The sequence below is a fragment of the Carcharodon carcharias genome, chromosome 33 (assembly GCF_017639515.1).
Source record: "Carcharodon carcharias isolate sCarCar2 chromosome 33, sCarCar2.pri, whole genome shotgun sequence".
Taxonomy (NCBI): domain Eukaryota; kingdom Metazoa; phylum Chordata; class Chondrichthyes; order Lamniformes; family Lamnidae; genus Carcharodon; species Carcharodon carcharias.
In genome coordinates this window covers 8,837,030-8,858,318 of record NC_054499.1, presented here as the reverse complement: position 1 = coordinate 8,858,318, position 21,289 = coordinate 8,837,030, and the positions used below count along the sequence as shown (strand labels likewise).

The window sequence follows — 21,289 nt, the reverse complement described above, 5'->3', positions numbered from 1 at the left end:
AGTGAAGTCCTCCCAACACAGGGTTCGCTGTGGTTTCAAGCCGCAATAAGGTCCTCCCAACACAAGGGGCGCTGTGGGACCAAGCAGTAAGACCCGTACTTTAACGTTAATGCCAACAATAGCAAGAATTAAAAACTAACAACAGTTCAATATAAATCTGCAAGGGAGAGATAAACTCTCCGACTTGTCATTTTTTGTAACATGCTCAATGTTATTTGAATGTGCCATCTTGCACAGCTTGCAGCGCTCGTTGGCGTGGTCCTCCCCTGCTAGACTGGATTTGGTTGCTAGGGGAGACGGGGCCTAGTTGCTAAGGCAAACTCTCTCCATCCTTTCCTTATGCAGCAAATGTTATTTATTAAATAATATACCCTGCATAATTCATATCCAGTTGATGCATTCACAATATTAAGAAATTAGGTTCCATAATCCAATTGCAAAGGTTTGTAGCTGAGCCGGTAACATTTGCTGCCAAATAATTATTTGGCAAAAGACTGGGAGCAGATCAAAGGGCTATTAATTTTGGGCAAATTGCAATAGAAAACATAAATAAAGCTGACATTTTAAACATTCTAAGAAAATGTTTTCAGTCTGTAATTCTGCTCTGTCAAACTGAAATATTTTCTTTTTCCTCCTACAGTTTCATATTTCTACCTCTCCCTACATGCAGGAAAGATTTAATATGAGCTCAGCAACAGAGGTAAGTCACCTTTTATTATTGCTGTGACACCGTCTTTGTCGCTGGTTTTTTAACTGTTGTTTATTCTCCCTCGTTTTCTATCCAAAGGCATTGCGTTTCTGTGCTGCCGTTCCCAGCCTTGGTGCAGGCCAAATTCACTTTAGAGCCAATGAAGTGCTTGTTGAAGTAGCGTCACCATTGTAGTATCGGAAACGCAGCAGTCCATTGGTGCACGGATTTGATAAAGGTGTACGTGATTGTGACAGGTTTAGATATGGTAGACAAAGAGAAACTGTTCCCATTAGCTGATGATACAGGAACTAAGAAAGACAGGTTTAAAATTTTGGGCAAGAGATACAAGGGGGATCTGAGGAAGAACTATTTTATGCAGCGAGTGGTAATGGCCTGGAATTCGCTGCCCACCAGAGGGGTGGCAGCAGAGACGATGAATGATTTCAAAAGGAAGTTGGATGGGGACGCGAGCGAAATAAACTTGCAGGGCTACAGGGAGAGAGCAGGGGACTGACTGGATTGCTGTACAGAGAGCCACATAGGGCTCAATGGGCTGAATGGCCTCCTTCATGCCACGATACAGCAAGCTCGCACAAACAGCGGCGTGATAATTAACCAGATAATCGCATTTACTGATGTTGGTTGAGGAGTAAAAATTAGCCAGGAAACTGGGACGAACTCCCCTGCTCTTCTTCTTAAATATGGAATCTCTTTACGTCTACATGAGAGGGAAGATGGGCCTCAGTCTAGCATCTCATCTGAAAACACACAGGCGCTACACCAGTAGCCCTACCTCCACTAACCAAAAGGAGCAGAAGTGTCCATTTAGGTGCCCTTTGAGCAAGACAGGGTGAATAAAGCCTATTGTAACACCTACAACTACCAGCCATCTGGGACCAGCTAACTTGGCCCACAATAGGTCTTGCTCTGTATGGCTTAGAGATGAATACCTTTGAGCTGTGTGGAGGGTGACCAGTTGGAATTGGGGGACCATCACTTCTCAACTGACTGTTTCTCCACTCCCAAATGCTGCTAATTCAGTTTTGGTGCTGTGTTTCTAGGACAAGATGAAGGAAGTGAAGAAGCTTCAGGAGTTTCTCGGAGATTTGGTGGCACTGGGGTCACTGCAGGTAAGAGGATTAGGAGGGAGGCAGAAGGAACCTGCTGTTAAGGCCCTTTCAGGACCTCAGGATTTTGTGAACAAAGTATTTTCTTGTTTGAAGCATTGTCACTGTAGTAACCTCGAATATAAGAACTTAAGAAATAGGGGCTGGAGTCAACCATTCATCCCCTCAAGCCCGCTCCCCAATTCAGTAAGATTATAGTGGATCTGCCTAGGGTATGTGGCAGCCAATTTGCACACAGCAAGATCCCACAAACAGCAATGAGATGATGAGCTGTTATAGTGATGTTGAACGAGGGATGAAATATTGGTTCAGGACATCGGAGAGCTCTCCCCCTTGCTCTTCTTCAAAATAATGGCGGCAAGACCTTTGACGTCCATCTCAGAGGGCAGATGGGGCCTCAGTATAATTCCTCATCCAAACGACCGCTGCTCCGACCATGCAGTACGCCCTCAGTGACTGCACTGAGGAGTGCCGACCTAGACTTTGTGCTCAAACCCCTGGAGAGGGTACTTGAACTCACCACCTTCTGGCTGCTGTCTGACCTTACAATCCACAAATGGAGGATTTAACGTTATGGGAACTGGCAGCACTGGCCAGCCATTCCATGATAGTGACTGTTTTCTTCTCCTCCCTTTTTCAGGGTTTCCGATACTTCCAGCCCTGGCTAAGGGGCCGTGAGGAGCTGCTGCTGACTGTGGTGAACGAGGATGTTGTAAGTATTGTCCTAAACTGCCTTTGGCACTTTGTACAAATCCTAATCTTGTCACAGAACTTTAGCGACATTCTAAACCCTACAAAGCAGTTTCCTGTGTTTGCTGTTCATAGTCTCAGTAGCACCTGCAACAACCATGGGGGAGACGATAGCGTAATGGTAATATCACTGGACTGGTAATCCAGAGGCCTAGACTAATGCCCTTGCGACACTGGTTCAAATCCCACCACAACAGTTAATAATTCTGGAATTGAAAACTAATCTCAGTAGTGGTCACTATGACAAATATCATTGACTCTCATATTAAAAAAAAAAACTGTCTAATGTCCTTTACCCGGTCCAGCCTACAAGTGACTCCAGACCCACAGCAATGTTGACTCTTAACTGCCCTCTGAAATGTCCCTCCATCTTCACAAGGGGTAGTTAGGGATGGGAATACATTCCAGCCTTGCCAGTGACACTCACATCCCATCAATTAATTTTAAAAAAAAGCTCTCCACCCTTCCAGTGGTGGTTTCCCACACCTCGCGGCTCTGTCATAGAATGATTAATAGAGGCTGATTGTTGTGATTTTGCCAATCGTACCATGCAAGTACCAGGATGGCAGAAGTTTTTAATTAAGACCTAAACAATGTCTGATACGAATTAAAAGGTTAATGCTGATAGGGTTAGGTGAAGTCAGGTGGAAGGAGACTTGTCTGACCAGTTGGGTCCAATGTCCTGTTGCTCTGCTGCACATTCTGTGACTGGCAGATGGTGTCAAACAGCGCGCCCCTTAGGTAGTGCACTGACCGTACACAATCAGCCCATGCTTGCAAAACCCAGAACATAATGTCTATCATTAGGCGTGGTTGGAAAGCACTTGCTGAACAATCCTGAGTGTGCTAAGAATTACACTATCAACCAATTTAAGATTATCAGTCAGACTCACAATGTGGCTCACTTAAGCTTGCAGGGACCTCTCCTCTGCAGGCAAAAGGAACATGTCCAGGCATTGTGCCTCTTTTGAATTAAACAAAAGCACGGGGGCAACAGTACCCTGGTGCATTCTCCGTGGCAATGCCTCGACCAATCAGAGTCGACTTGCCAACCAATCAACACACTTTTCTCATGCAATATAAATTGTTGCTCCCTTTGGGGTTTGACATTCTTGCATCTGATGAGTGCAAGACGAAAATCTTCAGTGGGCTGGGCAACCGCTTCGCAAAACACTTCCATTCAGTCCGAGTGTGACCCCTGACCTTTCAATTCACCATCTTGCTCTCGTGCTCACATTTCTGTCCTCAGCCTGCTGCAATGTTCCAGTGACGCCCAACGCAAGTTTGAGGGACAGCACCCCATCTTCCGATTATGCACTTTACAGCCTTCTGGACTTAACATTGAGTTCAGCAACTTCAGACCATGAACTCTGTTCTCCATCTTGATTCTTTTTCCCCTAGTGCCAGTCTGTATCTTGTTTTGCTTTCAGACAGAGCTGACCTCTGCTACTAACACCTACCCTGGACCAATGCTTAGTACCTTTACTACTACCATTCCCACTCTTTGCCTTTCATTCCTTAACATCAATGTAATTTAATCTCCCCTACCCTCTAACCTACCCCTAATCTTCCCTTTTTTCTCCACCTGACCCCTCCCACCTTTCGCAACAGCATGAAACTCTCTCTTCAGGTTCGCGAAGAGTCATATTGGACTTGGAACGTTAACTCTGTTTCTCTCTCCACAGATGCTGCCAGACCTGCTGAGTTTTTCCAGCATTTTCTGTTTTCGCTTTTATTTTAGTTTTGGCAACATGTCTCTTTTTTCAGCAATACATTCAATGTAATTCTAGCACACACAGAATGGGCAGAAAGGCCTCCTTCTATTGCTGTAATTTCTATCTTTCTGAACCCCAAGTCTATCTCTTCCTTCTCGTGCCTTTCCAGAGCTGGCGATCGGCTAGTCTCCCCAAGAGCCTGGTTAATTCTCCCGACGAGGATGTTGGAGCTGCTGAGCTGCCCTACGCTGACCAATCTCTGCTGACATCGCTGCGATCACAGAAGAGGTAAAATGATTCTGCTTCCCCACCGTCCCCACCCCACCCCCCTCCCACCACCCCACCACGTGTCAGTGGTCAAATTCATCGACAAGCACTGGGAAACCCACTGGCGAGCTCCAGATCAATCGGAACAGTTGGCAAAAGTGCCAGGAAATTCCCAAAACGGAAACGGGAAATGTTCAGAATTCACGGCAGGCCAGTCAACATTGGAAAAGAGGGAAATCCAGTCTGCGTGTCAGAATCCAACCAGACTTCAACCGTCCCTCTTCCCAGATATTGCTGGACTTAGCCTGTCGGTGGACAAAATGCAGAGTCCCAGGTTTCCCTTCCTCTCCTTGATTCACATGTCTAGTTCTGTGGGTGGGCAAGGGAAAACCACCACCATTTAACTTTCCTGCATGAGTTCTGGGCCTGGATTCATGTCCGGCATTCCCTACAGGCGCCACTCCTCTCGGGAACGCCCAGATACTGAGACGGGTCAGTTCCTCCCAAGCAGCCTGACAGCAGCACCGAATGTATGTGGGGGTAGCTGTGTTATACCCAGCCTTTTGCACTCTGATCCCCCCTGTGTACCCCAATCCTCTACCTTTTGGATGGGATGCTAAATGGAGGCCCGGTTTATGTTCAGGTGAACAACAGCATGTGTCACGTTGACCTGCATTGCAAGGGGATTGGAATACACGAATAATTATTGCTACGATTATTCAGGGCTTTGGTGAGACCACACCTGGACTATTGTGCATAGGGAGGATATGCTTACATTGGAGACAGTGCAGCGAAGTTTCACTAGGTTGGTCCCTGGGACAAGGGGGTTTTTCCCAAGATGAGAGGCTGAATGAATTGGGCTTATATTCCCTGGAGTTTAGAAGAATGAGAGGTGATCTCATTGAAACAGACAAGATTCTGAGGGGGCTTGGATAAGCTAGACCCTGAGAGGTTATACCCCCCTGGCCGGGGAATCTTAAAACATGGGGGCACAGTCTCGGGATAAAGGGCCGATCATTTAGGACGATGAGGAGGAATTTCTTCACTCAGAAGGTTGTGTGAATATTTGGAATTCTCGACCCCAGAGGGTTGTGGATTCTCCATCGTTGAACACATTTAAAGCTGGGAAGACAGATTTTTGGTCTCTCCGGGAATCTAGGGATATGGGGAGCGGGCAGGAAAGTGGAGCTGAAGCCCAAGATCAGCCATGATCGTATTGAATGGCGGATCAGGCTCGACAGGCCACATGGTCTCCTCCTGCTCCTATTTCGGATGTCCCTATGTCCTCCTTTCACTCCTTCCGTTGTTTTTCTCTCTCCCCCATTAATGATTTATTTTCCTTTTTCTCCTCAGAATGAGTGGTTGTGGTTACACTGACACGGGGCTGCCTCCAGCCTCCCCCTGTGACCGAGAAATTGCGCTCCCAGTAAGTAACCGAGCGATGTCGTCTTTGCTGCAAATATACCTGCTTTCAGGGCAGGGCAGTCTGCTGTGCTAACACTGCTGCGCTCCCTTTCTCCCTTTGTTTTGCCTCGCCTGCTCGCGCTCCGTGTTTACATCGGTGCCTATCAAATTGTGACGAGGTCCCCTAAAGGCCTGCCTGTCTCCAACAGGAACTGAACTGCACCCTCTTCCTGTTGGCATGCTACGCCAAGTACCAGTGCCCTTACGTGTGGATCCGATCAAACCACGAGCGCCTCATTAAAGCGACCGGCGGGTCCTGGGCAGCCAAGGACAGCCCTCTGAAGCTGAACGCCACCCGGGATTGGCACCGGAACGGTAACGTTTTCGACCGCACACTTGTCTGTAAATCGTGTTAACCGGGCTTTGCTTTGGCCCCAGTACTTCGCCTGAGCGACCAGGTGGGCCTTGGCTGTGAAAGGCAACGCAAACAGGTATGTGCCCTCCCTGCCACCCTGCTTGTGCACTGGGCAGGGCCACTGGATAGCTATCAGGAATTAACCCGTGGCCAAGTTTTCTTAGTTCACCTTAGTTTTCTGAGTGCACCTGGACCATTGCCCCATTAAGAGGCCAATGGTAGCATTGCAGTAACGTCAAGGGACATTAATCCAGAGGCCCGGTCTAATGCTCTGGGGACACGGGTTCAAATCTCACCACAGTAGCTGGTGGAATTTAAATTAAATTAATAAATCTGGAATTGAAAGCTAGTCTCAGTAACGGTGATCATGATTGTCATAAAAACCCGTCTGGCTCACTAACGTCCTTCAGGGTAGGAAATCTGTTGTCCTCTCTCGTCCTGCCTACATGTGACTCCAGACCCACAGCAATGTGATTGACTCTTAGCTGCCCTCTGGAATGATGTGGCAAGCCCACTCAGTTCAACAAATGCTGGCCTTGTCAGTGATGCCCACACCCCATGAAATATTAAAAAAAGTTAGCCTTTGACCTCCCTGATCCATGTGGCTCAGAGATGGTGACTTTACCAGGAACATAGACGTCACTCACCATCCTTTTGTTGGATGCCCCCTCTCCGAGCATCCCCGGTCTAATCTCTGGTCAGTGCTCTGTACCGCACTGTTAAAGAATGAGGAATTCGAGGAGGCCATTCATCCCCTCGATCCTGCTCTCCCATTCAATTCAATCATAGCCGATCTGTACCCCAAAAACATTAACTTGCCTTTGCCCAATGGCCTTACCTAACAGAAATGCATCGACTGGCAACATCATTCGGCCCATCAAGACTACTCCTTTCTCGGAGTGGAAGGACCCTACCAATTTCTATTCAATAAAGCGAAGGGTGTTAGTCCTGGGACATTAGAACTCTTATCCCCACGTCATTAGTCCGGGCCTCTGGATTACTAGTCCAGTAGCATAACCACTATGCTACTGTACCTCATTGAATGCAAAGTACTTTGGACGTCCTGAGGTGGTAAAACACAAGGACGAAAGAATTAGGAGCAGGAGTAGGTCTTCGGCCCCTCGAGCCTGCTCCACCACTCAGTAAGATCATGGCTGATCTGATTGTGGCCTTAACTCCACTTTCCTGCCTGTTCGCCAGAACGATTGACTCCCTTATAGATCAAAAATCTGTCTAACTCAACTTCAAATAGATTCAATGGGCCTGACTCTACTGCTCACTGGGGAAGGGAGCCTCACATCCCAATGACCCAACCGAGATCTGACTCCGATGTTTCATGGTCTGTCCAACCTTACGGTTGGCGGACGGGTGAATCGGCCAGGCGGACTTTGCTTTATCCGTGAAACCTCATCCAAGGGCGGGATGAGATTTCCGTTATTAAATCAAATGAAAGTCTACGGACAGCGTTTTTATCATCGATACGTTCAAGGCGCCTGATTGTGACGCTCGGACGTTTATTTCTCCCTGATTTTTTTAAAACTTTACTCGGTGGTTTTCGGGCCCACGCCCTCCCTGAGGCAGCCTCTCTGCCTTCAGGGAGCTTTCTCACAGAGCTGGCCCCCCTGCCCGCGGAAACATCGTCGCTCACCCTCCTCCCGGCCTCCCCCCCACCGCCATCCTCCACCCCGGCAGCGCTGAGCTCTTCAGTGCCTGTTTCACACCAGCCAGGCTGTTAATTGGCCAGCGAGCGTGAAATCGCAGTTGGGGTCCGATCGTGGTCGGCAGTCTGTTTCCCATCGGCTCCTGTACCCGCTGATTGCACCCGTCCGCCGATCTGAGAACTCAGGCCTACACGTGGTCTCACCAATATACCCTGTACGGTTGTAGCAGGGCGCAATAGAAATGCAGCCCCCCTTCATTCTTTTCCCCGGTAACCAGCAGGCAGAGTGCTCCCGATTGCTTCCCGGCGACCTCCCCTCCCCCAACCACCACCACCACCCCCCCCCCACCCCCCCCCCCCCCCCCCCCCCCCCCCCCCCCCCCCCCCCCCCCGCCCCCACCAAGGAACAGCTTTCCCGCTCTCAGCAGCATCTTGCTCTCTGTCTTTCTGCAGACGGACTGATTTGGGAAATTGTGGCGGAGCTCGTGGAACTCTGCACATGGCCTCCACCATCGAACCCGTTCACCCTGGACATCAGGTACTTTGAGTCCCTCCCTCTGATAGAGAGATTCCTGGCATCAGGGGCCATGGCCAACTTCCTCCAGAGGATTGTGATCTACGGAAACCGGGAGAAGCTCTATTACACCAAAGGTAATGTGCGGTGTGTTAGCATAAATGGTTAACAAAAAAAAGCCATTCCTCGGCTCCTATTTATATTTTGACTCTTACTTTTGTTTCTCAATAAGCAGCAACATTATCCTTCTGATTCTAACATGTGAAGTGGCTCCATAAATATCAGATTCTCGCTAATAAACCCAATAGGGGAATTAAGGGGAAACTTCTTTACCCAAGGAGTGGTGAGAATGCAGAACCCACTACCACAGGGAGCGGCGGAGATGAGTAGTGTACTTGCATTTGAGGGGAAACTGGATAAACACATGAGGGAGCAGGGATTAGAAGGATATGCTGATAACGTGAGACGAAGAGGTGGTGGGAGGAGGTTCATGTGAAGCAGAAACACCAGCGTGGAGCAGCTGGACCATTACATTGCTGTAACGCTTTAAGTATGGAAAACTACACCCCCCACCTAGTCTCCGGACCCTGCTGTCACTGCCACCAAACTCCAGGCCCCTCCCACCCCCGGCGACTCCCTCCAACCCCCCCACCCCTCCCCCATCGCATCCCCACCCCTACTTCCCCAACCCAATACTCACCCCGCTCCTCACCGCCATTGATGCTTCCTCAGCTGCTGGAAAACTGCAGGCAGCAGAGCCGGACTCACCATCGCTCCCGGTTCCCCTCGGCCCTGCGACCTGAGCTCTCCGGAGTCGGAGGAGCGAAGAAAGAGGGGAGGGGAAGTTGGAGAGTGTGGCGCAGAGAGAGAGATGGGGGGGGGGAGTGGGGAGAGGAGAAAGAGAGGAAGCGGGGTGGGGGGGAGAAAGAGGAGCGGAGAGAGAGAGTTGGTCGGGGGGGAGAGAGAGAGGGGAAGAAAAAGGGACAGGGAGAGAGAGGAAGAAAATTACTGCAGTCGAGTGGAAGGATGGGGGATTCTGGGGTGGTGCGGAAGAAAGTTGCTCGGGGGGGTGGGGGGGGAGGTTGGCGGGGAGAGAAAATTGCTCCGGATGGGGATGGGGTGGGGAGAGAGAACTGGTGCAATCCGCGGGGGGGGGGGACGGACGAGGAGCAGGGTTGTCTTCCACTAGTTATCAGTTATGAAGAGAAACATAAAACTGGATTATCGAAACCCATGTTAAAACAGCCTGGTTTTTCTAAAGTCAACTCAGTTTGATGATGTTCGAAGCTATCGAAATTCGGAAATATGGAAAATAAACTTTATGATCGTTTTCAGTGTCAAGAATGCTTAAGCTAAGTAACTTTGCTGATCACAAATGTTTGAACACCGTGATTTAGGGAAATTGAAGGCAATGATGCCACGTAGCTACTTGCAATGTTAAATGTTCACTAAATGATTGCTTTTGAGTGTAATTGGTGCCAAATCAGTGCAAATGAACCCTGTTGACTGCAAATGCTGTGAAAATTTTTGGGTGGGGGACATTACTGAAAACAAACAAGTGATCATTATTCCATACCTGTATATGGGACCTTGCTTTACACACATTTGCTATCGGGGTTCCTACATTTCAAACGGTGATACACTTCAGAAAGTGCTTCATTCGTTCCCAAGCACTTTGGGGGGGTGACCTGAGGTTGTGAAGTGCATTGCAAGTTTTTTTTACATATGCTGTGCACTCCTCATTTAAACATCCTCATGTTTGCAGATGCAAACCTCCATCATTCGATGAAGGTCAGAGACTAGGAATCCTGCGGCGAGTAACTCACCTCCTGACTCTCCAAAGCCTGTCCACCATCTACAAGGCACAAGTCAGGAGTGTAATGGGATACTCCCCACTTGCCTGGATTAGTGCAGCTCCCACAACACTCAAGAAACTCGACACCATCCAGGACAAAGCAGCCCCACTTGATTGGCACCCCATCCACAAACATTCACTCCCTCCACCACCGACGCACCGTAGCAGCAGTGTGTGTACCGTCTACGAGATGCACTGCAGAAACTCACCAAGGCTCTTTAGGCAGCACCTTCCAAACCTACAACCCCTATCATCTAGCAGGACAAGCGCAGCAGACACATGGGGAACACCACCACCTGGAAGTTCCCCTCCAAGCCCACTGACCATCCTGACTTGGAAATATATCGGCCGTTCCTTCACTGTCGCTGGGTCAAAATCCTGAAACTCCCTCCCTAACAGTGCGGCGGGTGTACCTACACCATGGGGACTGCAGCAGTTCAAGAAGGCAGCTCACCACCACCTTCTCAAGAGGCAATTAGGGATGGGCAATAGACGCTGGCCTAGCCAGCGACGCCCACATCCCCGTAAATGAATTTTAAAAAGTGTCAGAAGCTACTGAAGCCCATACTCTCCACCTGCAGTGTCACAAAGCCACTCTGAGGGAGTAGCTCTTTTCCTGCCCTGGGAGAACCCCCGGTAGATTCTAAAGAAAACCTTGTAGGCAGGCATGCATACTTTGCAATGTCCGGTTGTGATGATTTTTTTGGGTCACATTTTTACATCAGCATGTAACATTGAAACCATATTCTGCCCTGGGCACCTCACTGCAGCAAGGATGCATTGACATTGGAGGGAGTGCTGTGCAGATTCACCAGAATTATACTGAGATTTAGAGGATTAAATTATCAGAACAGACTCAAAGGGCTGAGTAGCCTCCTGTTGCTATATGTAAACATTTCAAATAAAAATCCTTATGTAAGCAGTAAAGGTGTTGTTGCAAACTCTGGCCAGTAGGTGAAGCAGTGCAGCACATTTCTGAAGTCTGCCATCTCATAGACATTAAAAAACCTTCTATTCATTAAACGGCTGTGGGCAATTTACTATTTGTGGGAGGGGGCTGGGGGTTGTAGCATGCCTCCCTGTTAAAGATGGCTTGCATTCCTTTAAGGTCTGAGGGGTGATCTGATCTAAGCAGCAATGTATTTATATCGTATCTTTAATGTCGCAAAATATTCCACACCACTTCACAGGAGCAAAATTTGACACTGAGCTACATGGGTGATATTAGGACAGGTGGACAAAATCTTAGCTAAAGAGATTTTAAGGAGCGTCTTAAAGGAGGAGGAGAGAGGCAGAAAAACAGAGGGGTGCAGGGAGGAAATTTGATAGAGTGGATAAAAGAAACTATTTCCTCAGGTAGGGGTAGTCCAGGAGGAGGAAAATAATCTTAAAATTAAGCGAAGGCATTTAAGAATGATGGAAGCTGATGGAATTCTGGAACTCTCTCCACACACACACACACACCCCACCCCCAAAGGCTGCAGAAGCTGGGGGACAGTTGGAACTTTTAAGACTGAGATTGATAGATTTTCGCGGGGGTGGGGTAAGAGTGTTAAGGGAAATGGAGCTGAATGAAGTAAAGGGAGTTAAGATACAGATCATTTGTGATATAACTGAGCAAGTGGAACAGGCTGAATGGCCTCCTGTGTAAATGTTTATACAGGAGCTCTTAGAAATCCTTATGTAAATAGTTCCCTGTAACTGTGTTCTTGCAAGCTCTGGCCAGGAGGTGGTGCTGTACATCAAGTTTCTGAAGTCTCCTATCTCATGTACCTAAAAATAAGCTCCTATTCATTGAATGACAATAGGCAATTCACTGTTGAGTGCTGGGGTGGGGTTGCATGCCAGGGGAAGGGTGGCAGGGTCTTTTAGGGGTTGGCATGCCTTCCTGTTCATTCCCAGGAGCCATGCAACTGGTTTGCTTTGTCTTTCAGTTTTGGAGGAGCTCGAAACCCTGAACAGGTTTCACGTTAAAGCTCTCCACGAGATGCAGAAACAGAAGCGGAGAGAGATGGAGGAGGAGGCAGACGACGAATACGGGTTTAACAGCAACTTATCCAACGGCGAGTGACTGGGCCATTACCTTTCATCTAAAACTCTGGAACAAATCCAGCCAAGCGTAGTGTAGGCAAGTAGACTATATGGATAAAGGGAGGGACAAAGAGGCATAAAAGTCGTGAAATGGGGGTTGATTCTGAACTTTTAAAGTGTCAATTTTGTGTGCAGGGAGGTAGGTTCCCAGAACGATTTTTTTTTTACTTAACTACCATGATGTTGGAAATGCCGGGGGATCAGAGTAGCAACACGGGTCATTCAATTTGGGTTATTGTGTGAACATTGAAAGATCAGAGATGGGAGATGGCGAGACCGACTGAGGGATGGAGCTGGAGAGAAGGACAGACTGAAGAAGGGCAGATGGAGGGAGAGACACAGCGAGGGATGGGAGATGGAGGGAGAGACAAACTGAGGAACAGAAGGCGGAGCATGAAAACCGACTGAGGGATGGGGGCTGGAGGGAAGGACACACTGAGGAAGAGCAGATGGAGGGAGAGACACAGTGAGGGATGAGAGATGGAAGGAGAGCCACCTTGTTAAATTGTTAAATTTGGCTTATGAATTAAGAGCGTAATTTTTGATCAGGAATTAGCTCCTCCGATGGCTTTGTGGTATGGGCTGAGCTGAAGGTGCCACAAGAGCTGGTCTCAAGTCGAGTTCAGTACTGGGCTCCAGTGCTCCTCATAGAAGGCAGGGAAATATCGGCCAAGTAATACAAACTGGTGATTCTCACTTGGATATGTGTGCACCAAATGGGCTATAAACCCCCGTGGGTGAATAGCACTCACTTTTCAGGAAGAGAAGGCAAATAGATGAGGTATCAAAGCCTGTGAAACTGGAGCAAGCAAGAATCAGAGCCATCAGGTGAGCAAGGGTGAAAATCAGCACATCTCACACACACTACTTCCCCTGTCCAATGGTCCTCAGTTCTCCGCACCTGTGTGTGCACGTTCTCAGTAATTGCCATTGATTCACACTTCATGAACTTATAATAAAGATCCTCACTATATTCAGGTGAGTGCTACTTGTACTGTTTTTTAATCTGGTCAGCCACTGTTTTCTCTTTAAGGTTCTTCCCACTCCCCAACACTACCCAAGAATGTGGAAGGCTTTGTTCCCAGATCTAAAGCACTGGGTTCGCTGCTAAATTGAGGGATATGGGGCTAGTGCGGGTAAGTGGAGTTGAGGTAGTGGATCAGCTGTGATTGTTGGGGAAGGAAACAGTTAACTCACACGGAGTTCAGTTGCTAATTATCAGTTAATAACCTACGTACCCATTTGATTGTATAAAATGGAAAACAGGTGAGGCAAGTTCTCCCTGTGGAGAGTTTTATACACCAGAAATAAAACTCTATCCAAGGGACTCAATCTTGGTCTCAGACTTCATTGCCAAACAGCGACCGGAGTTTAACATTGATCGCCGCCGTAACTTTTTTTATGGCCAGGATTTTACAGCCCCTCCTGTTCGGCGGGATATTACAGTTCCACCGAACTGAATGGAGATTTAAACAGCTCACCGCATCCCCCGGGAGTGGGGGGAGGAGATACGCCCAGCGGGGTCATAAAATCCTGACCTATATTTCATGGAATGGCACGTCGCTGGCAAGGCCAGCATTTATTGCCCATCCCTAATTGCCCTTGACCTGAGTACCTCGCTTCAGAGGGCAGTTAAGAGTCAACCACATTGTTCTGAGTCTGGAGTCACATGTAGGCCACACCAGGTAAGGACGGTAGGTTTCCTTCCCTAAAAGGACATTAGTGAACCAGATGCATTTTTACAACAATCAGTGATAATTTTATGGCCGCTATTACTGAGACTAGCTTTATTAATCAATTGAATTTTTTTATTATTTAATTGAACTCAAATTCCACCAGCTGCCATGATAATTCGAACCCATGTCCCCAGGGCACTCCCCCGGGCCTCTGCATTACTAGTCCAGTGTGACACCAGCTCCCCATAAACAGACAGATCACGGACCGTACTCAGCCAGCCCGCACGTGCAAAACCCAAAACAAAACGTCTGTTGTTAGATGTGATTCTGCACTTGGACAGCACTTGCTGAACAATCCTGAATGCGCTAATAACTACACTGACAACCAATTTAAAATAATCAGTCGCGCTCATAACCTTGCTCATTTACACCTGCAAGAAGCACCATACATTCATATGCAAGGGCCCGTTCTCTGCAAGCAAAAGGAATATGCTCAAGCCTTGCACTCTTTTTGAAATTTCCAGGAGCTTAGGGAGCCTCTAGTTGCCCATTATTTTCTCCATGACAACGCCTCGGCCAATCAGAGACAACTTGCCAACCGAGCAGCATCTTTCGCACCTCTGGTATAAATTGTTGTGATCTTTTGAAATTTGGCATTCTTGTGTTTGTCCTGATGAGTGCAAGATGAAAAGCATTGGCAACTCGTCTTTCTTTTCAGCAATATCAGCCTCAATCTAACTGACTGGCGGAGCTGGCTCAAGGGGCCAAATGGTCTACTCCAGCTTCAGTTTCTTATGGGTTTTTTTAATTCATTCGTGTAAGCATGCTCATTGAGAGGTTCCCAATTTCTGTCCACCTGAATTTGACTGGGTCCTGCAGACTGTTCAAGCTTTAGCAGGAAGAAGCGCTAGATGCGTCTTACCCCCACAAACACAAAGTCACGTCCAGGCAACAGCAAAACATTGGGCCCTCTCAGGCTGCTGCCACTTCTCCTTCCACGTGCCAGCTAGGGCAACCCACTTCTCCTGTACTTCAGAAAGGAAGAGTCTGCATTTCAAAAGTGCCGCTCATAACCTCACGATGTCCCAAAGGGCTTCGCTGCCAGTGAAGTGCCTTTCTTTTGAAACGTAGGAAACACGGCAGCCAATTTCCGCACAGCAAGCATCCCACGTACAGCAATGTGACGATGATCCAGCTAATCTGATCTAGCGATGTTGGTTGAGGGATAAATATTGGCCCAGGAGACAGGAGAGAGCTCCCGTTCTCCTCTTTAAAATAGCGACCGTGGCACCTTTTATGATCGCCTCAGCCTTGAAAAAATCTGGATGGGGGCAACGGCAGTGGCACTCAAAGGAGCTCGACACCGTCCAGGACAAAGCAGCCCTGCTTGATTGGCAGCCCATCCACCGCCGTAAACATTCACTCCCTCCACCACCGACATACCGTAGCAGCAGGGTGTGCCATCTATAAAGATGCCCTGCAGCGACTCATCGCAGCTCCTTCAACAGCACCTTCCAAACCCGCAACCTCTACCACCTGGAAGGACAGAGGCAGGAGGCAGATGGGAATGCCACCACCATCCCAGCCACGCTCCACCCTGATAACCAAGAACAGCTTATATTTATGTAGCACCTTTAACATAACAAAACCTCCCAAAGTGCTTGATGAAAGATTTATAAGACCTAACCATGACTTTCGGCCACATAAGGAGATATTAGGACATGTGACCAAAAGCTTGGTCAAAAAGGTAGGTTTTAAGGAGCATCTTAAAGGAGGAAATTGAGGTAGAGAAACGGAGAGGTATAGGGAAGGGATTCCAGAGCTTAGGGCCCAGGTAATTTCAGGGCAAGGCCACCAATGGTGGAGCAATTAAAATCGGGAATGGGCTAAAGAGCAGAATTAGATGAACGCAGCTACCTCAGAGGATTCTGAGGCTGGAGGAGATTTCACAGGTCGGGAGGAGACCATGGAAGGCTTTGAAAACGAGGCTGAGAACTTTAAAATCAAGATGTTGCTTGACCGGGAGCCAATGTAGGTTAGCAAGCCCAGGGGCGTTAGACAAATAGGACTTGATTTAAGTTAAGACATGGCTTTTTGTTTCTGAGGACCTCAAGTTTACAGAGGGTAGAATGTGGGAGACCAGCCAGGAATAGTCAAACCTAGAGTTAACAAAGGCGTGCAGGAGAGTTTCAGCTTGGAACTTTATCGCCGTTCCTTCATCATCACCGGGTCAAAATCCTGGAACTCCCTCCCTGACTGCACTGTGGGTGTACCTATGCCACATGGACTGCAACGGTTCAAGAAGGCAGCTCACCACCACCTTCTCAAGGGAAATTAAGGATGGGAAATTAACGCTGGCCTAGCCAGTGATGCTTATGTGCCCAGAATGATTTTTTTTTGTTGTTGAAAATTTGTCTGGATAGGTTTGCCGGTGGGGAAAACGGAAATGAACAATGACAGAGCAACTTGAATGTTGTTGCTGCGCTTAGTGCATTCTTACCCTCATGTTGTGGGATTCCCTCATCTGCGATGCCCTTAATCTCCCACATCCACCGACTGACCTGTACTCACCAGTGCTTCACATTGTAATAACAGTTTATAATCTCCCAGCTTTAGCTTTGGGCTGTGGAATTGACAACAAGTCACCTGCAACCTTTAATTTGCTGAGCATTCTCTAAATATAACACGATACCCAAGCGGCAATCATCACTTGGCTGTGGTACAGGATGGGGCGGGTGCGGGGGAGGGGGAAAGCGGGTGCCCAGTACACATAGGATCAATAACCTTGGCATAAATCCACTAGAGAAGAAAGTTGGAAGTGGCGGGATGGGAGTGGAGGGGTGGGGGGAGGCTGCAGAACAACAGGAAGCGATTTCAGCTTGCAATACAGAGTAGAGTTTTGTCTTGTGTCTTGCCAAATAGAATTGCTAAAGCCACTCCGAGGATCATTGGGAGTAGCAAAACCCTCCCAGGCCTGGTCTGTTAGAGATAAGGAGTTTACTTTAAAATTCTCTTATCAGCCGGGTAATTTGTGATCCATTACCTCTTGTTGTTGTCATCGCCACTGCCCTACAGAACACGTTCAATAGAAACAAACCCGCAACCCCGTCTCCCTCCACCCACCTCCAGTTTTCTAATAAGACTTCACTGGCCTCCTTCCGCAATGCGTGGTCCTGCTTCTTAGGCAGTCCCTCAGGACCGAGGATGACTTGGCTCCACTCCAGGCCACGGGTTCTGAGATGGCTGATCAGTCTAATGCGCAACCTGCGGACTCTGCCACAGGCGGGACAGGTGTAGCTCGAAGGCTTGGGTAGATGGGTTTGTTTGAAGGTTCGTACACTCCCTCCAATGTCTCGACTTCACCGCTGCACATTCCCGACGAGATCTCTCGAGGTATTCGATCCCTTCCTGAATGAGCGTTCTCCATTTTGGTCAGTCAGAAGCCCAGGGTCTTCCTTGAGCCTGTGGCTATGTCTAACCTCTTCAGGGATACTTTGAGGACATCCCTAAAGCATTTCCACTGCCCTCCTGGGAGTCCACTACCACGACCAAGACCCAAGTAGGGCAGTCACTTCCGGAGTCTGGTGTTGGGCAGACAAACAACATGAGCTGCCCAGCGGTGCTGGTTTTGAGTGATTAAAGCACCTCGATGCTGGGCATATCGTCTTGGGAGAGGACACTTCTGTTGTACTGCCTTTCTTGCCACTGGAGTTGGAGAATCTTGCGAATGCCCCGCTGGTGGTACTTCTCCAGTGCTTTGAAGTGCCTGCTGTAGATATTCCAAATTACACAATGCTGCCCTTTCAACTCCTGGATCTTCCACTCAACAACAACTTACATTTATACAGCGCTTTTGACACAGTACATCAAGGGTTAAGTCAGACGCAAATTTGACACCGAGTCCTGTCCGGAAATATGAAGACAGGTTACTAACAACATAGTCAAGGTTTTAAATGAGGAGAGAGAGAGAGGTGAAGAGGTTTAGGGAGGGAATTCCAGAGCTTACGGCCCAGGCAGCTGAAGGTATGGCCGCCAATGGTGGCGCGATTAAAATTGGGGGATGCTCAGGAGGCCTGAATTGAGGGAAGCACAGGAATCTCAGAGGGTTGTGCTGGAAGAAATTGCAGGGATAGGGAGGGGTAAGGACCACGCAGGAATTTGAATATGAGTTTAAGAATTTTTAATTTGAAGTGATCACTATGAACCTCTTTGGAACATTGCCATTTCTAGAAAAACCTAAACCTCGTATATAAAGTTTTAAAGCTTCCCTCCACCATTCGAAAGGTGTTGATCGCCTGTTCACCAGCTTTCTTCAACCCCCCATTAACTGCACTAAGACCAATCTCAGATGTACATTGCTTGCAGAAGTGGTTACACTGACACAGACATACACACATACATTCACACACTGACACAGACATACATACATACACTCACACACTGACACTGAGGCACGCAGACACAGACACACACACCACACAGATACAAATACACACAAACTGAAACAGACACATACACTGAGACATACACACACATTGACACAGACACACACACACTGACACACATTCTCTGACATGGACACTCTTGACACATGCACACTTACTCTGACACACATGCACACTCACACACATGGACACTAACACACATTCTTTGACACACACACTGACACATGTAAACACACTGACACACACACTGATGCACACTCTGACACATGTATACTGACACACGCACTCTGACACACATTCTGACATATACAACGCACACTGACACACACACACTCACTGACACAATCACTGACACACACTCATTGACACACACAGTCACATTGACACACACTGACACACGCACACTCAGTGACACATGCACACACGCACACTCACACTGACACACACACATACACACTGACAAACACACTCACACTGACATACGCACACACACACTCTGACATACACAGCTCACCCAGAAAGTCAAAAGCATTACTCACCTCTCCCAACAAAGATGGTACAACACTCGGAATCTTTGTCTGGAGTCCTGGACATGAGTCCCCTCATCACCCTTGTGTGACACCCCCTACCATCTCACATCCTCACCCACTTTGCAGGCTATTGCTAGACACAAAATAGATGCAGTTCATCCTCCTCAACTCCACAAGAGAACTGGCCCAATCCAACAATGCATGCAGGTTAACTGGGAGAGCCTATGCGCTGGCAAGTCCAACCATCCACTACAACCCTACAGGTTCTTTGCGGAGATGGTGGTGCAATGGTAATTTCACTGGGTGGTTAGCAATCCAAAAGCCCAGGCAGATGCTCTGGGGCTATGGGTTCAAATCTCACCATGGTCAGTAATGGAATTTAAATTCAATAACTTAATAAATTAAATTCATTTAAAAAAACCTGGAATTAAAAGCTATTCTCAGTAATGGTGACCATGAAACTATCAGTGATTGTTGTAAAAACTCATCTGGTTCACTAATATCTTTTAGGGGAGGAATTCTGCTGTCCTTACCCAGTCTGGCCTACATGTGACCAATGTGGTTGACTCTTAAATGCTGTCAAGGACAAGAGGGGTGGGCAACAAATGCTGACCTTGTCAGTGATGCTCACATCCCGAGAACAATTTTTTAAAAATCTATACAAGTATAGACATCGATGCTGTCACTGAGGCCTTCTATAAACACAAGATGAACTGGTCAATCACCTCGTCACTGGACCAGAATATCTACCCTTGTTTGGTCTGTGAGCAACCACCGCATTTGCATCACAAAAACAGAAACAGAAATACCTGGAAAAACTCAGCAGGTCTGGCAGCATCGGCGGAGAAGAGCACAGCTGACGTTTCGAGTCCTCGTGACCCTTCAACAGAACTGTTCTGTTTTTTGCTTTTATCGTCATAAGCATTTTGGTGGGAAAAAAACTCACCAGATGACCAGACTTAAGGTGTGATGTCCCTCCATCCTCCCCCAGTTCTACTGGTTAAATAGCTACGACTCACCATCAAGGGTCAGTCAAGCATTTGAGTGACCGTGGCAAGTTAAGGGACTGACTGACAACATCCAGGAAACTCTGCCAACAAACTTGAAATGTTTCCACAGTCTTTTATTTGCTCTCACCCATGTTTGGGCAATTGGAAACAACTGGTGGGGAGTTAAAACAAATACAGGGGAGTATCAGTGCTTCAGGGAAAGAGAGGGGCAGCAGAAGAGAGGCAGGAAATAAAGACACAAATTGATCTCATATAACAATAGTGCCTTTAACGCCTCGAAACTGTTATCAAAAATAAATTGTCTCCAAGCCATATAATGAAATATTAGGATAGGTGACCAAAAGCTTGGTCAAAGAGGTCAGTTTTAAGGAGCATCTTAAAGCCTTAATAGAGGCGAAGATGTTTAGGGAGGGAATTCCAGAGCTTAGGGGCCCAGGCAGCTAAAGGCATGGCCTCCATTGGTGGAGAAATTAAAATTGGGGGATGCTCAAGAGGCCAGAATTGCGGAAACATAAAGATCTCGGAGGGTTGTGAGGCTGGAGGTTACAGAGATTTTCTTTTTAATTCGTTCATGGGATGTGGGCGTCGCTGGCGAGGCCAGCATTTATTGCCCATCCCTAATTGCCCTTGTTCAGGGGGCATTTAAGAGTCAACCACATTCCTGTGTGTCTGGAGTCACATGTAGGCCAGACCAGGTAAGGACAGCAGATTCCCTTCCCTAAAGGACATTAGTGAACTAGATGGGTTTTTACAACAATCACCGATGATTTCATGGTCATCATCAGACTTTTAATTACAGATTTTTTTTTATTGAATTCAAATTTCCCCATCTGCAGTGACAGGATTTGTACCCGGGGCCCCAGAGCATTACCCTTGGTCTCTGGAATATTCGTGTAGTCAAAATACCACTATGCCATCGCAGGAAGGGGGCAAAAGGGAGAAAGAGAAAGAGAAGGGGAAGGGGAAAGGGAGACCTGTGGGACTGTGTTGGAATATAGTAAACTCTAGAAGCAACAAAGGCATGGATGGGACGAATGAAGACAGGCGATGTCACAGAGGTGACAGTAGGTGGCTTGCTGATGAGACAGGACGGGGGAATTTGGATGCACACTCTGTACAACTCTACCCAGACAAATAAC

General features: G+C 47.8%; 1 protein-coding gene across 1 annotated transcript; it reads left to right on the top strand.

Annotated features, from left to right (window-relative positions):
* The first annotated feature begins 338 nt into the window (after window positions 1-338).
* si:dkey-19b23.7 lies at window positions 339-13,452 on the top strand. Its single transcript, XM_041178969.1, has 9 exons — window positions 339-442; window positions 641-700; window positions 1,753-1,821; window positions 2,459-2,530; window positions 4,453-4,571; window positions 5,904-5,976; window positions 6,164-6,329; window positions 8,483-8,680; window positions 12,333-13,452. Exons 2-9 carry the CDS (start codon window positions 665-667, stop codon window positions 12,467-12,469), a joined length of 870 nt encoding a protein of 289 aa, XP_041034903.1. The 5' UTR covers window positions 339-442; window positions 641-664; the 3' UTR covers window positions 12,470-13,452.
* Window positions 13,453-21,289: the final 7,837 nt, after the last annotated feature.

What these genes read in the sequence shown, in the direction of transcription:
- si:dkey-19b23.7 (XM_041178969.1), top strand. Translation starts at nt 665, where the DNA reads ATGCAGGAAAGATTTAATATGAGCTCAGCAACAGAG. An exon ending in CTGTGGTGAACGAGGATGTT is followed by an intron (nt 2,531 to 4,452) that starts GTAAGTATTGTC and finishes GTGCCTTTCCAG; the next exon opens with AGCTGGCGATCGGCTAGTCT. An exon ending in TCGCTGCGATCACAGAAGAG is followed by an intron (nt 4,572 to 5,903) that starts GTAAAATGATTC and finishes TTTTCTCCTCAG; the next exon opens with AATGAGTGGTTGTGGTTACA.